The sequence below is a fragment of the Anastrepha obliqua genome, chromosome 3 (assembly GCF_027943255.1).
Source record: "Anastrepha obliqua isolate idAnaObli1 chromosome 3, idAnaObli1_1.0, whole genome shotgun sequence".
Taxonomy (NCBI): Eukaryota; Metazoa; Arthropoda; class Insecta; order Diptera; family Tephritidae; genus Anastrepha; species Anastrepha obliqua.
Genome location: NC_072894.1, coordinates 116,171,064 through 116,186,078, shown reverse-complemented (window position 1 = coordinate 116,186,078; position 15,015 = coordinate 116,171,064). Strand labels below are relative to the sequence as shown.

Here is a 15,015-nt window from a genome sequence, read left to right as displayed (position 1 = left end):
TATATCGCAGTCCCCATATCCGAGGTGTTCGTGTGTGACTATCATATCAAAAAAAGTAACTGTTTCAAAAATTACGATGGTATTTAAAAAATAATTTATACATTAAAACCTATCATTTATCGCATTAAAAACTAAGAATATTGAATAATTTGCTCATACTTTAAGTGTTTTTAGTAGTTTTGCAGAAATTTTGTTTGTCCTAAACTCAAAAAAAAAAAAAAAAAAAAAAAAAATTAAAAAGAAGTAATAATTTTAATTTTAATAATTAATAATAAATTGCGAAAATATTTAATAAAACTTCCAAGTTATGCTCGGCGCGCGCAAAATTTCGTACTTTGTAAATTCCAATTTTGGTGAAAAATTCCCCGCCTTGACCCAACAATCGACATATATTCCCCCAAATAGGCGATAAAGCAATTTATTTGCTACATATTTCATTATACATACCTACACAAATATTATATATGTACGTTTTACATTTATGCTAAAAAAAGTTATTAATATGTATTTATAAATAAGTTTTTTTTTAACAAAGGAACAAAAATTGTGCTACTCCTTTAGTCCGCAAATATAATTCTAGCAAGTTTTTGTCTTTCATTTGTATTTACAATGAAATTAGTTTTAAAAAGCTAAATTAAATATGAACTTATAAATTACAATTAAAATATTAAGTCCGCTATTAAACTTTGAAAATTTATTTTTATAAATTTTATATCCCATTTCAAAGCATTTAAATAAAATTTCTTTTATAGTAGAGCTAAAATTATTCTCATTTCTTGAAACCTATAAAAAAGTGTATGCAGATATGTTTTTAAACCCAACAAACGTATTTTAAGGGGTTATATACAGTTAGAATTTTCAAAAAATCGATTTTATTTTATTTTATTTTTTTTTCTTAACGTAAATATATTTAAGAATACACACAGCAATTTTCATATCGTTCCGGTGAATATTTTCGAAGTTACACGCAAATTTGAAAAGGCGTTTCAGAGTGCTTGAAAGTACAAGGCAAACTTTAAACGCGTTTTTCTAAAAATGATGTTTTCGACGTCTGTGACCAACATTACTCGAAAACGGCTAAACCGATTAGTCTCAAATTTTAACACGAGCTCCTTCAATATATATATTTTAGTAATTAATCGATGATTTTTTCTCACCCATAAATAAGTGTTTTATAAACAATTTAAAGCCGAAATATTGGTCAAAAATCGATTTTTTTTTTGAGAAACCGGCCTTTTGTCAAAAAAAATTATTTTGCTTATTCCTCCGATTAATTACTAGATTTAACATTACTTTAACGAAATATTTTTGGTTTTTTAGTTTCAGAGGATCCAGTTCAGAGATATAGTGGTCAAAACGTATTTTTTGAGAGGAGCTCCCGCAGATCGGCTGTAGCTCCTTTCCAAATAAATATTTTTACTAATACTAAGTCTTAAAATATCGGCGAATATCGCAGGCGATGGAACGATGACCTGTATGAGCTTTACGATGACATGGACATAGCGCAACGAATAAAGATTCAGCGGCTACGCTGACTGGGGCATGTCTTCCGAATGGATACAAACGCTCCGGCTCTGAAAGTATTTGATGCGGTACCAGCTGGTGGTAGCAGAGGAAGAGGAAGGCCTCCTCTGCATTGAAAAGACCAGGTGGAGAAGGACTTGGCTTCGCTTGATGTGAAACCTATTACCGTATATGTATGGTTGTTGTTGTTGTTCTAGCAGTAGCTTTGCCCTCTCAGTGTGGTGTAAATCAGCGGTCGGCTTCGTCTAACTCATCTAATGGTAAGCCCAGGAAACTTGCTGTTTTGATCCAGAGGGAGTGGGGTGTTAGATGAATGGACTTGATGGGCCATGTGAAAAAATGGTTAGTGTCGTGCGTGGTGCCTTCTCATGCCGGACATATGTTTGCCGGGGTCGATTCTGAATAGGTAGTACTTTAACCTGCTATAGTATCCAGAACGTGCATGTATGGTGGATGTTTATGCTGCTTCAACAAAAAACATGCGCTTTAAATAAAAAGTTAATAATAAATAGTCATATTCCGTGCAGATCTAAACATACGCGTGAGAATAGGAAACGTGCTATCTCGACTACTAAAAAGTGCTGCTTTTCACGAATCGGAACAATATATGCCATGGAACTTCGTCTAATAATTCTTTTTACACCTTTTGCACTAAGTCCGTGTCCTTGTGATAATGTAGACCCGGTGGTCATAGTTGACACCTACCTTTTTTACTCTAGCATTTTTGATCCTTACAAATGCCCTCCACATAGCAGCGTTGTAAGCTTCCTTTTTGATAAAATAGTGACACTTTTTGTTTTGGTCATCTCAAATGAGCTTTAATCAATTTCAATACAGCAAATACAAAAAGTTATTCGAGTTCGTTAAAATTTACTTCAATGCAATAAAATATTTACATTTTGCATATACGGAAGTTTATTGTTACTATTATTTACACAAAAAGTTCATAACAATTTATAAATTTGAATGCATATAAATGTTCGGTTTGTGTGGTGTTTATTTTGTTTTCAGTTGTGAAAAATTCGGGTTAAACAGAAAAATGAAATGCCATATCGACTTGTACGTAAGTATGTACGTAAGCGTTATAAATTACAATTAAAAAAAAAAATGGAATTGTATATTCGCAGCAGTGCGGAAGTTCAGTATTGACACAGCTAATGCAGCATGTGTTAGTAAAGTAACACGTTTTTGAATTTATGTGAGTATAGCGTTAAAACGAAATAATGTCATGTTTTGTTGATCGCATAAGATTGCTATTAGTAAATAACTGCAGCTGAGCAAAGTTAGTATGTTGCGTAAGTGTACTCGTATTTATGAAACGTGTCGATTTAATGCTTCGGTGGAATGTTTTGCTGTTGAGAATTTGCAGAAGCTTGGGGTAACGCAGCTGCTGGTTGTTGTATTTGCTGCGGTTGCTGTACTTGTTGGGGCTGTTGTTGTTGCGCCTGCTGGGGCTGTTGTTGTGCCTGCTGTACTGGCGGCTGTTGCTGTTGCGTTTGTGGTTGTTGCTGAAGCTTTACGGGTTGCTGTTGTATTTGCGGTTGTTGCTGAACCTGTGCGGGTTGTTGCTGAACCTGTACGGGCTGTTGCTGAATCTGTACGGGCTGTTGCTGAATCTGTACGGGTTGCTGCTGTGGCACTTGCTGATACGGTTGCTGCTGTGGTACTTGCTGGTATTGTTGCTGTTGCTGCTGTTGTGGCATCTGTTGATATTGTTGCTGTTGCTGCTGCTGCTGCGGTACCTGCTGATATTGTTGTTGCGGCACTTGTTGACCACCCACCGTTTGGTACACTTGGTCAGGGCGAAGTTGAATTGGCTGCCCCTGGAATTGTTGTTGATGTTGTACGTATTGTTGCTGTTGCTGCGCGTATTGTTGTTGCTGTTGTATGTGTTGCTGTTGCGGTTGCTGGTAGTGCATTTGCTGCTGGCCTACTGGTACTTGGTGTTGGCCATTCACTTGATATGTATCGTGTTGCCCGTTGGGATAATAACCTTGTGGCATGTTAGGATGTGGTGGCAACTAAATGATGAAAAAGAATAAGTAAGGCGTAAAAGAAAGACATTTAAAGTTTCTATACCAATCCTTGTGCTATCATTCGTTGAATTTCTTCTTGGCGACGTCTTTCAAACTCCAGGTACTCGTCATGCGTATACTGTGGTTTTTCGTCAACTGTCTCCCACTCAGGATCTTTATTCCACTCATCACGTTTAGTTTGTTCCAAGAATTCTTGGAAACTTATTAGACCATCGCGGTTGGTGTCTGTTTCTTCAAAGACATGTTCACGCATGCGTTCCATTTCTTCAGCGCGCTCACGCATATCGTCCTCAGGCAGACCTGATTGATACACTTTGTCTAGTTCCTTGATGAAGAGTGCCTTCACTTCCACTTCATCCCAGTAGCCATTGCCGTCCACATCTAAAACAGTGCGCAAATAATGAAGGGACAATTGCAACAGGTATTTACTTACCATGCATCATGAAAAATGTATGTGGATCAAAGTCTTTCTTATCCATTTGATCTTGTTTTTCCCACACGTCTTCTAGTTGTGCCTTATTGCCAGGATGATGAACCTTTTCGTGTTTCTGGTGTTTTTCTTCTTTTTCCTTTTCCTCCTGTTCAAACTTTTTTCTCTCCTCCTCTGTCATTTCCTTTAATTTATTTTCCTTTTCGAATTCTTTTTGCATTTCATACTCTTTGAATTCCTCACGACGTTTCCGATCAGCTTCAGCTAAATCTTCGGAGGTTTTTTTGATCAACTTCCTAAGATCCTCAATTTCGAATGTATGCTCATTGTGATGATCCAAATGCTGTAGTACTTTCAAATGATCACGGTCAATATCATTCTCCAGTTCGAACTCTTTATTCACCAACTTGCGCAAACGTTCAACTTCTTCACGCTTTATTTCATCTAACTTGGAACGTACATGATGATTCACATACTCTAGTTCTTGTGCGATTTTGCCACTCTGTTTCAAAAATAAATATATACATATATAATGACTGCGATATGCGCAATTGACACAAGAATCTCTTACACGTATGTCAGCTTCAGGCGCTTTGTCCAATTTCTTTCGGAACTCGACATCGCTTTCGAGCGCATCCACAACCTCTTTTAAATACCGCTCATATTCCAAAGCTGTTTCAACATCTGGGGTAGCGGGCACGCTGCCTTTTTCTAACTTTTCCTCTTTTTTATTTTTAGTCACTGGTAGGGATTCGGAAAGCTGATACAACACTGTTGTAGTGACCAAAATGAGAAACAATCTTGTCTTAAGGCCCATGATGCTTTTAAGCAATCGCTTCTCGTGGTTAAAAATTTAAGCTTCTTGCAAACAATTGATTTGAAATGACTTTTCCAAGAAATGCTAGAAATACCAGCCGTAAACCTGACGTGTCAAAAACTTTTCTGCTTTTCTCTATCAGAAGTCACAATGATAATGTAAACAAAAAAATTTCGATAATAACACAGCTGTGACAGTAATCGATAAGATTTGTGCTAATCGTTCTGTTCACGTACACAAAAAGTTTTAAAATTTTGTTTAGTGTTTAGCAAATACTTTAATAATACGTTCACATATGCATTATACATGTATAGTACATAATTGGCGCGTACACCCTTTTTGGGTGTTTGGCCGAGCTTCTCCTCCTATTTGTGGTGTGCGTCTTGATGTTGTTCCGCAAATGGAGGGACCTACAGTTTCAAGCCGACTCCGAACGGCAGATATTTTTGTGAGGAGCTTTTTCTTGGCAGAAATATACTCGGAGGTTTGCCATTGCCTGCCGAGGGGAGACCGCGATTAGAAAAATGTTTTTCTTAATAATGTTTCTCTGTGAATTCCGAATGGTAGTCACGCACCAACCGATTCGGCTACGGCGGCCGGGTTGCATTAATCACCTACTATATAAATCTACCAAATCAATCTACCCGTTCACAACTGGCAGATTACCTGCAAAATTGACAATCAACTGTCAATACTGGTTTGAGAGGTTTTTCTTCATAGAAATTATTTTGAAGGAATATTTCGGTGTATTTGGTTTCTTTAATTATTATTAACGATATGGAGAAAATACAAGAAGAAGGAATAGCTAATTTAATTGTGCAATTAATTGGCCGTTAATAATAAACCGTTGGAGGAAATCCGTATGCGACGTTTACAGAGGTTGCAAAAAATTATGGCAACAATGCGCATGGGATATTCTATATTACATTTTATAATAAGTAATAAGAGGACAAAACGTGTGATAACGTCTGATAATTCGATTTAACAGGCTGCACGCACGAAAAAATGTGTCGTTACCTTGCTCATTAGTGTTACCTTGCTCATTAGTGTTACCTTGCTCATTGCCGTTACCTTGCTCATTTGTCGTTACCTTGCTCATTTGTCGTTACCTTGCTCATTGCATTGAATGAACTGCAAGCGAAAGCGCGGAACGAACGACAAAGCAAACGAACGGCAACGTTCGACATCTTGCTCTCTCCTACTTAAGTGAGCGTATATATGTATTTATATGCGCATATGTACATATATAAATTCACGTATTTGTATTTGCATATGCCTTCTTATTGATTATTATTAATTTGATTCACTTGAAGAATTTAAAATAAAACCAAGTTTGTTAATAATACCTGTTGTTTTAATGTTATTATTATTAATTTTTTTATTATATATGAAGGAAAAAATGTATGGTAATATTTACTATATACCTTATAAGATATGTTGTCTATACTAATATTGTAAAGAGGAAAACTTTGTTTGTTTGTAATGAATAGGTTCAAAAACTACTGGACCGATTTTAAAAATTCTTTCACCATTCGAAAGCTACATCATCCACGAGTAACATGGATTATATTTTATTTTGGAAATAGGGCTCGAGATATAGGTCAAAACGTGGACCCGGGTAACCTTCGGATGTGTATGTACAATATGGGTAACAAATGGAAGCTGTTGGTGAATGCTTTAGTCCAGAGTAATTTTCATGCCGCTCCGTGACTAGGGTCTCGAGATAGAGACCAAAACGTGGACCCTAGAATGTGTTTGTACAATATGGATATCAAATTGAAGCTGTTGGTGAATGCTTTAGTACAGAGTATTTTTCATGCCGCTCTGTGACTGGGGTCTCGAGATATAGGTCAAAACGTGGACCCGGGTAACCTTTGGTTGTGTATGTACAATATGGGTATCAAATGAAAACTGTTGATAAGTGCTTTAATACGGGGTAATTTTCATACCTATTGATGACTAGTGTCTCGAAATATATGCCAAAACGTGGACCCGCCGTGTCTTTGAACCGAATTAAACCAAACTTACACACATTGTTAAGTAGGAATTGAAGATGATTTCCGTATAGTTTGAATACCTATTGGTAGATAGGGTTTCGAGATATAGGTCAAAACGTGGACCCGGGTAACCTTCGGACGTGTATGTACAATATGGGTATCAAATGAAAGCTGTTGGTGAATGCTTTATGATATATTATGTTATGTTAAGTTATGTTATGTTGTGTTATGTTATGTTATGTTATGTTAAAGTATATTATGTTATGTTAATGTTAACTCATTCTCTATATCCATACAAAATATCTATCAAACAAATAAAATTAAAATTTTCTTTTGAAAAATGCAACCATTCAATCTGTATTTTCTTATGACGTTATCACGTTAAACTAACGTCAGTAAACCGACTTTACAGACAACCTCTTTTTCCATATTTTAATTTTCAACACATTTATTGTTTAGTGTTTTTTCAACGCGTTCCCAGCAGATAGATTATGTAAACAAAGAAAAAAGTTACAATTAGATGCCAATAATCACAACCATCATTTAAACTGTAATTAACACACGGTTTTTGGTTTTCCCTATATTATAAACTTTACAAGAAGGCTTTCGTTACAGTTTTTACATTTAAAAATAGGGGTTGGGAATTTAACAAAAATTATCTTTTACTTTGTCTTATTGTATACACCATAGCGGTGTACAGTATAATTAAAACTATAAATAAATATGTACATGCACAAATAAAACATGCATATAAAATTACCCCTATATACAAATAAATCATAAAAGCTGTTTAGAATTAACATTTTTTTAATTTAAGTTAGGTTGATGCTGGCTTGCTTAGTGAAGACTGTATGCACGAATCTCCATCAGTCAGATCTAGAAAAACCATATCCTCACTAGATGGAAAATCATCCAGCACAATGATGCCTACATTATTATCGGAGATACGTGGAGTATCTTCATGATAGCCAAACCAATATATGACGATACCGGCACCGAAACTAGAAAGATAACCAAATAATATAAACATCTAAGTGTATAAGCTGGAGTTAAAGCGTAAAGAGGTTTACCGATTACTATAGCTATAAAGCTGCTGCTGTATGTTCCATTTATGTGTTTTTACATCGCCGAATGTCGCTTTGCTTTCAATCCAATTAACTACTTCACCTTTGTATAAGAATGGCACTATCATTTTAATATCGGGGGTTTTATCGTAACCCAGACGCCGCAATTCATTTTCATCATTATAGTGCATATTAGCAGCTGTAGCCATTTGTTTCAGCTATAGTGATTCCATGTTAAATACCTATTTTATAATTCAGTTTTTGCAATATTACCTACCTTAAATTCGTATTCTTCGCCTAAAATTCGTCGACGTAAATCAACCAATGGGCCATCTTGGGAATCGCTACACATGCATTGTGCCACATTTGCTGCTAGCTTCGAATCATCAATGAGATGAGGATATTTCAGGACGCGACTAAGTTCTGATTTATGCTTGAACTTGTACTTTTGTTGCAAAATGATGCGACAAAGTGTCGTGGGACTCATACCATCCAAACAAGCGATTTTCAACAGAAGAGTTGGCGCTGTATGGGTCTTCACTTGATCTTCAAAGCTGTTGAGATATAGAAGTGAACAAGGTTTATATAGTTTATCATATAATTTTGATCCATGCTCCACTTACGCTTGCAGGTACTTCTTCGCTTTTGATTCATAATGCCAATGTTGCGCCCGCAAACGCGTAGACAGTTCTGTTTGAAGAATACTTTTCAGTGTTTGTCGGTCAATGTCCGTGAAGACCTTATTTACCATTTCCATTTCGCAGTCAATAGCAAGACCGCTATAATGTTGTATGAAGCTACAAATTCTTGAATATTCCGTAGCTGTCAATATACGCTTTTTCGTTGTTACACTGTCCTCCAATGCCAAGGAGATGGCACGTGCAGATGTGCCAGTTTCCATGCTGAGCGAAAAGTTAACACTTTCCTTCAGAAATATTTAGTAAATGGCAATTTTCAATGTGGACGAATTGTTAGTTTCTGGTACCCCGACAATATCAGTTGTTAATTAGGGATAATGCCCCATAATTTGTAAACAAATACTTCCTCTTAGCAGAACAGCAGTATGCATTCACAATGATATGTAAAAAAGAGGTTGTCTGTAAAGTCGGTTTACTGACGATAGTTTAACGTCATAAGAAAATACTGATTGAATGGTTGCATTTTTCAAAAGAAAATTTTAATTTTATTTGTTTGATGGATATTTTGTATGGATATAGAGAATGAGGTAACATTAACATAACATAACATAACATAACATAACATAACATAACATAACATAACATAACATAACATAACATAACATAACATAACATAACATAACATAACATAACATAACATAACATAACATAACATAACATAACATAACATAACATAACATAACATAACATAACATAACATAACATAACATAACATAACATAACATAACATAACATAACATAACATAACATAACATAACATAACATAACATAACATAACATAACATAACATAACATAACATAACATAACATAACATAACATAACATAACATAACATAACATAACATAACATAACATAACATAACATAACATAACATAACATAACATAACATAACATAACATAACATAACATAACATAACATAACATAACATAACATAACATAACATAACATAACATAACATGACATAACATAACATAGCATAACATAACATAACATAACATAACATAACATAACATAACATAGCATAACATATCATAAAGCATTCACCAACAGCTTTCATTTGATACCCATATTGTACATACACGTCCGAAGGTTACCCGGGTCCACGTTTTGACCTATATCTCGAGACCCTATCTACCAATAGGTATTCAAACTATAGGGAAATCATCTTCAATACCTACTTAACAATGTGTGTAAGTTTGGCTTAATTCGGTTCAAAGACACGGCGGGTCCACGTTTTGGCATATATTTCCAGACCCTAGTCATCAATAGGTATGAAAATTACCCCGTATTAAAGCACTTATCAACAGCTTTCATTTGATATCCATATTGTATAAACACATTCTAGGGTCCATGTTTTGGTCTCTATCTCGAGACCCTAGTCACGGAACGGATGGAAATACTCTGAACTAAAGCATTCACCAACAGCTTCCATTTGATACCCATATTGTACATACACATCCGAAGGTTACCCGGGTCCACGTTTTGACCTATATCTCGAGCCCTATTTCCAAAATAAAATATAATCCATGTTACTCGTGGAGGATGTAGCTTTCGAATGGTGAAAGAATTTTTAAAATCGGTCCAGTAGTTTTTGAGCCTCTTCATTACAAACAAACAAAGTTTTCCTCTTTATAATATTAGTATAGACAACATATCTTATAAGGTATATGGTAAATATTAATATACCATACATTTTTTCCTTCATATATAATAAAAAAATTAATAATAATAACATTAAAACAACAGGTATTATTAACAAACTTGGTTTTATTTTAAATTCTTCAAGTGAATCAAATTAATAATAATCAATAAGAAGGCATATGCAAATACAAATACGTGAATTTATATATGTACATATGCGCATATACATACATATATACGCTCACTTAAGTAGGAGAGAGCAAGATGTCGAACGTTGCCGTTCGTTTGCTTTGTTTGCTTTGTCGTTCGTTCCGTGCTTTCGCTTGCAGTTCATTCAATGCAATGAGCAAGGTAACGACAAATGAGCAAGGTAACACTAATGAGCAAGGTAACGACACATTTTTTCGTGCGTGCAGCCTGTTAAATCGAATTATAAGACGTTATCACGTCAAAAATTAAAAACTTTGATTCTTCTTGTGGATTATTTTTATTTGGTCTTTTAATTATTTTTACATCAAGTCGAGAATATGATGTCATGTAAATAGCCGCCGCCACAGTTGATTGCCATTTGAGCCCTTTTTATGGCATTTTCCATCACTTTGGCCAAAACTTCCGGCGATAGGTCCTCACATTCTTGACGGATATTGTCTTTAATAGCTGCAAGAGTCTGAGGCTTGTTGACATAAACCCGCGACTTCAAAAAGCCCCACAAAAAGAAGTCTGGAGCCGTCAAATCAGGCGATCTTGCTGGCCAGTGCAAATCGCCAAAACGCGAAATGCATCCTTCAGCATATCGGTTGTGGCACGTGCAGTGTGTGCCGTTGCACCGTCCTGTTGGAACCACATGTTTTCCAATCCCAATTCATCAATTCATCTGGACTTTGTATGGAAACATCTTCAAATCTTGTACCAAAATTCGCTGTAAAGACCGTCGACTGATACCCATTTGCGTGGCACGTCGTCTGGTCGATGTCGACGGCGCTTCCGTGACATCCTCGGCTACAGCAGCAATATTCTCTGCAGAACGGCTACTCCGTGGTCTGCCACGCCTGGCAGCATCTTGTGTTGTGCCAGTCTCTTCGAGGCGAGCGGTTAAACGTCGCAGTGTTTCACCAGTAGGCGTTGGACGGCGAGGAAATCTGCGACGAAATTCACGTTGTGCCAAAGTCAACGACCGATTATTGGTCAAATAAATAGTCAGCAATATTCCGCGCTCTGGAGCACTGTAGCGTAATATTGTTTATTAACGTGTATTTCGCATGTGTTTACTACACAAATGTCAAAACAGAACTGACATTGGGGGCCAATCGCAAAATTTATAGCATTTTCTGATAGGAGGATTACTTTAGCGCCACCTGTTACTAAATGAAATTCCAAGAACCAGCATTAACACCTTTAATAATGTCAGCCTTGCCAACAAGTGCTACTTTGGACTAAGTAGGCAATTGATAAGTAAAGTCCTCTCTCGACGAACAAAACTAACAGGCTCTCATCATATCCGTCCTAATGTATGGCGCAGAAGCTTAGACGATGACAACATCTGACGAGACATCCCTTCGAGTGTTTGAGAGAAAGATTTTGCGGAAGATTTTTGGACCTTTGCACGTTGGCAACGGCGAATATCGCAGACGATGGAAGAATAAGCTGTATGAGTTTTACGACGACATAGACATTGCGCAGCGAATATAAAATCCAGCGGCTTCCTTGACTGGGTCATATCGGCTGAATGGATACAAATGCTCCGACTCTCAAGGTATTGGATGCGGTGTCATTTGGTGGTAGCAGAGGAAAAGGAAGGCGCCCTCTGCGTTGGAAAGATTAGGTGGCGAAAGACTTGGCTTCACTTGGTGTTTTCACTGCGCGCTCGGCCAAAATCGCTTAAGCGGTTATCGCGCCTATCAAGGAGAAGCAGAAATTAAATTCCAATCTCAGATTTGCGTTGAGTCGCCCTATAAACTCTACGATTGAGGTATCAAAGAAAATAGTCAAGTATTGAAATGGGTTGGAAGGGTTGCTGTTTTCCATAATCTGAGTGAGGCGTTGAATTAAACTTTTGATTCATACTTGTACATCTTACTCGTACAAAGTTTCTGCAATTTACAGACTGCTATCAGTCTGTTCTTAAAATCAACCTTCTATAAGCAAATAAAGTCACTCAAACCTGTGGGGCGTACTTGCCCCATTGCACTTGAAAGGGTTAAAAGTGGCGGACTGGCAAAATACTATTGTTGAGTAAATACATAAAATAAATATATTTTAGTATAGTACAGCATATATCTGTTGGTATGTAAGTACAAATTTTGTTATTTTTCCTTAAATTAAAGTGAAACAAATTTTTTGTGTTATTGTAATTTGAGCTTAGTTTAGCTTACGTTGGCCGTGTTTTTTATTTATATATTTAATAACAAGTTATAGTATATTTTAATGTTCTAATAACTACAGTGTCTTAAAATAGTTTTCTTCTAACATAAACAGTTATCTAACAAGAAACATTATATCTTATACACATAATTTTCTCCTACTAAAAATATTGTCGGAGTTCAAGGTGCATTATTTTATGCAAAAAAAAAAAAACAAAAAAAAAAATACTAATCAACATTTTAGAGAGAATAACCTAACCTTAAATATTAAATTATTATAAATTATTCAATGATTTACAGAGACGATCAATGAGCGTATTTTGCAAAGAAGTATACGAGGGGTGCCTTCTATATTTCGGGATTTGGCAACCCTGGTGTTGCAATCTGGCAACTGACAGCTGTATCGCAAAGTTTGACATTTTTTGGCTTTTACGTACTCAGAACGTTTTGAAATACCAGCGCTATTTGTGTTGTTTACAGTAACTTAAAAGATTCATCTCGGTCCAAAAATGGAATTAAATCGTTAACATTTTCGTGCGATTATTTTTTACAACTTTCGACGTGGATTAACTCAGCAACATTGCATGGATGAACTTAATTCATTTTTTGGCGATGAAGCTCCATCAAGGACCAGTGTTTATCGATGGTATGGTGAACTCAATTGTGGTCGTAGTTCACTCCAAGACGAATTTCGTGAAGGTCGTCTAAAATCAGTTGTTGTTCCGAAAACCATTGATGCTGTGCGCGCACTGATATTGCAACATCGTCATGTGACCAATCGTGAGATTGAGACAACCTTAGGCATTAGTGGGACCAGCATACATTCAATATTGCATAAACATTTGACTGTCAAAAAAATTTGTTCGCGTTGGATCCCACACAATTTGTCAATCGCTCAAAAAAAGGCTCGTGTAGATTGGTCCAAGGAAATGCTCAAAAAATACGATCGCGGGGCTTCGAAACACGTCTATGACATCGTGACAGGTGATGAATCATGGATTTACGAGTATGAGCCCGAAAGTAAACAGCAGTCGACTGTATGGGTGTTTCAAGATGAGCCAAATCCAACAAAAGTTGTTCGCGCACGAAGCACTTCCAAGCAAATGGTCGCCTTTTTTTTCGGAAAAACTGGACATGTCGCAACCGTACCACTAGAACAACACAGAACAGTAAATTCTGAGTGGTATACAACCATTTGTTCGCCGGTTGTCTTCCAAGAAATTAGGAAAACCAATCGCCAAAGACGGATCACTCTTCACCAGGACAATGCGAGCTCTCACACATCGGCTCAAACAACTGCATTTTTGAGCACCCAAAACATCGAATTAATGGGTCATCCGCCGTATAGTCCTGACTTGGCACCGAATGACTTCTTTTTATTCCCGTACGTAAAAAACAAACTGAGAGGTTAACGTTTTTCGACACCTGAAGAAGCGGTTGCGGCATTCAGAATCCATGTTTTGCAGGTACCTCATTCAGAGTGGCAAAAGTGCTTCGACAATTGGTTCAAACGCATGCAAAAGCGTATAGATTTTCATGGAGAATATTTTGAAAAACATTAAAGTGATTTTTAATGATTAAAATTTGTTTTTGTTCTCTAATCCCGATATATAAAAGGCACCCCTCGTAAAGTTGAATACAAATTTAGTTTTTTCTTGCTAAATTTAGGCACAAATGGTGTTACCAAAAATATGGAGTAGGTGTATTCACAAAACTTGACAGTGTACGGAATATATGTATGCATGCAATATTATAATTTGAGTTCAAAAATAACCAAAACTACTTATAAAAGGAAGCTATGAGAAAATAATAATTTTTTTATTTTTTTTCTTGCGCAGCAAACATTTCCGATATTATTCAAGGGCATGGAAATGAGTTTTCTAATTGCGAAAGTGTTGTGAACTGCTAGAAATTGTGACGAGTTTGGCAGACGCTTCATAAAGTCATTCCCACACGGAGTCCCATGTCTCTTTCAGCAGATTAGTTTTTTAGAAGTTTCACTGACTAGTTGCCATGCGAGGTCTTTCATAACTCCAGCCCACAGATTTATAGAATAATCGTTACGAAAAGCCTACCGCGATTCTGCTATGAATCTTAGTGCAGAGTTTTCGTCGTTTCTTTGAGCAGATTTACTTTTCCCAAATGTACTCTCAATAAAAAGAAAAAACTAACTTTTAGCCGAATAATTTATCTCTTCAAAAACCAAAAAAGAAAATAGTTATCTCTTATTTTTTGATAGACTTGAGATAGCTCAGATGTTTACTAACGCACGTCCTTAAGACTCCTGAAAACGCCCAACAATTTTATTCATTTCTTTGTTTGTATCTTTTGCTAAACTTCAGACGCAAAGGTCGTCTGATCGTTTGAGTATTATGAATTTATCGCCTTGAAAATGTTAAAAAATTAAGTTCGTGTTTTTCAGACATTTTTCATGTCTGATATAAAA

General features: G+C 36.2%; 2 protein-coding genes across 2 annotated transcripts; both read right to left on the bottom strand.

The window, feature by feature from the left end:
- Positions 1-2,421: 2,421 nt before the first annotated feature.
- Positions 2,422-4,937, bottom strand: LOC129240299 (nucleobindin-2). The gene is made up of 4 exons (XM_054876015.1): positions 4,562-4,937; positions 3,994-4,492; positions 3,604-3,941; positions 2,422-3,545 (listed from the first exon to the last, which is right to left on the bottom strand). Exons 1-4 carry the CDS (start codon positions 4,805-4,807, stop codon positions 2,853-2,855), a joined length of 1,776 nt encoding a protein of 591 aa, XP_054731990.1. The 5' UTR covers positions 4,808-4,937; the 3' UTR covers positions 2,422-2,852.
- A 2,275-nt stretch (positions 4,938-7,212) lies between these two features.
- On the bottom strand, positions 7,213-8,876 carry LOC129241168 (CDAN1-interacting nuclease 1). The gene is made up of 4 exons (XM_054877358.1): positions 8,492-8,876; positions 8,146-8,422; positions 7,875-8,086; positions 7,213-7,805 (listed from the first exon to the last, which is right to left on the bottom strand). Exons 1-4 carry the CDS (start codon positions 8,767-8,769, stop codon positions 7,622-7,624), a joined length of 951 nt encoding a protein of 316 aa, XP_054733333.1. The 5' UTR covers positions 8,770-8,876; the 3' UTR covers positions 7,213-7,621.
- Between the last annotated feature and the right edge of the window lie 6,139 nt (positions 8,877-15,015).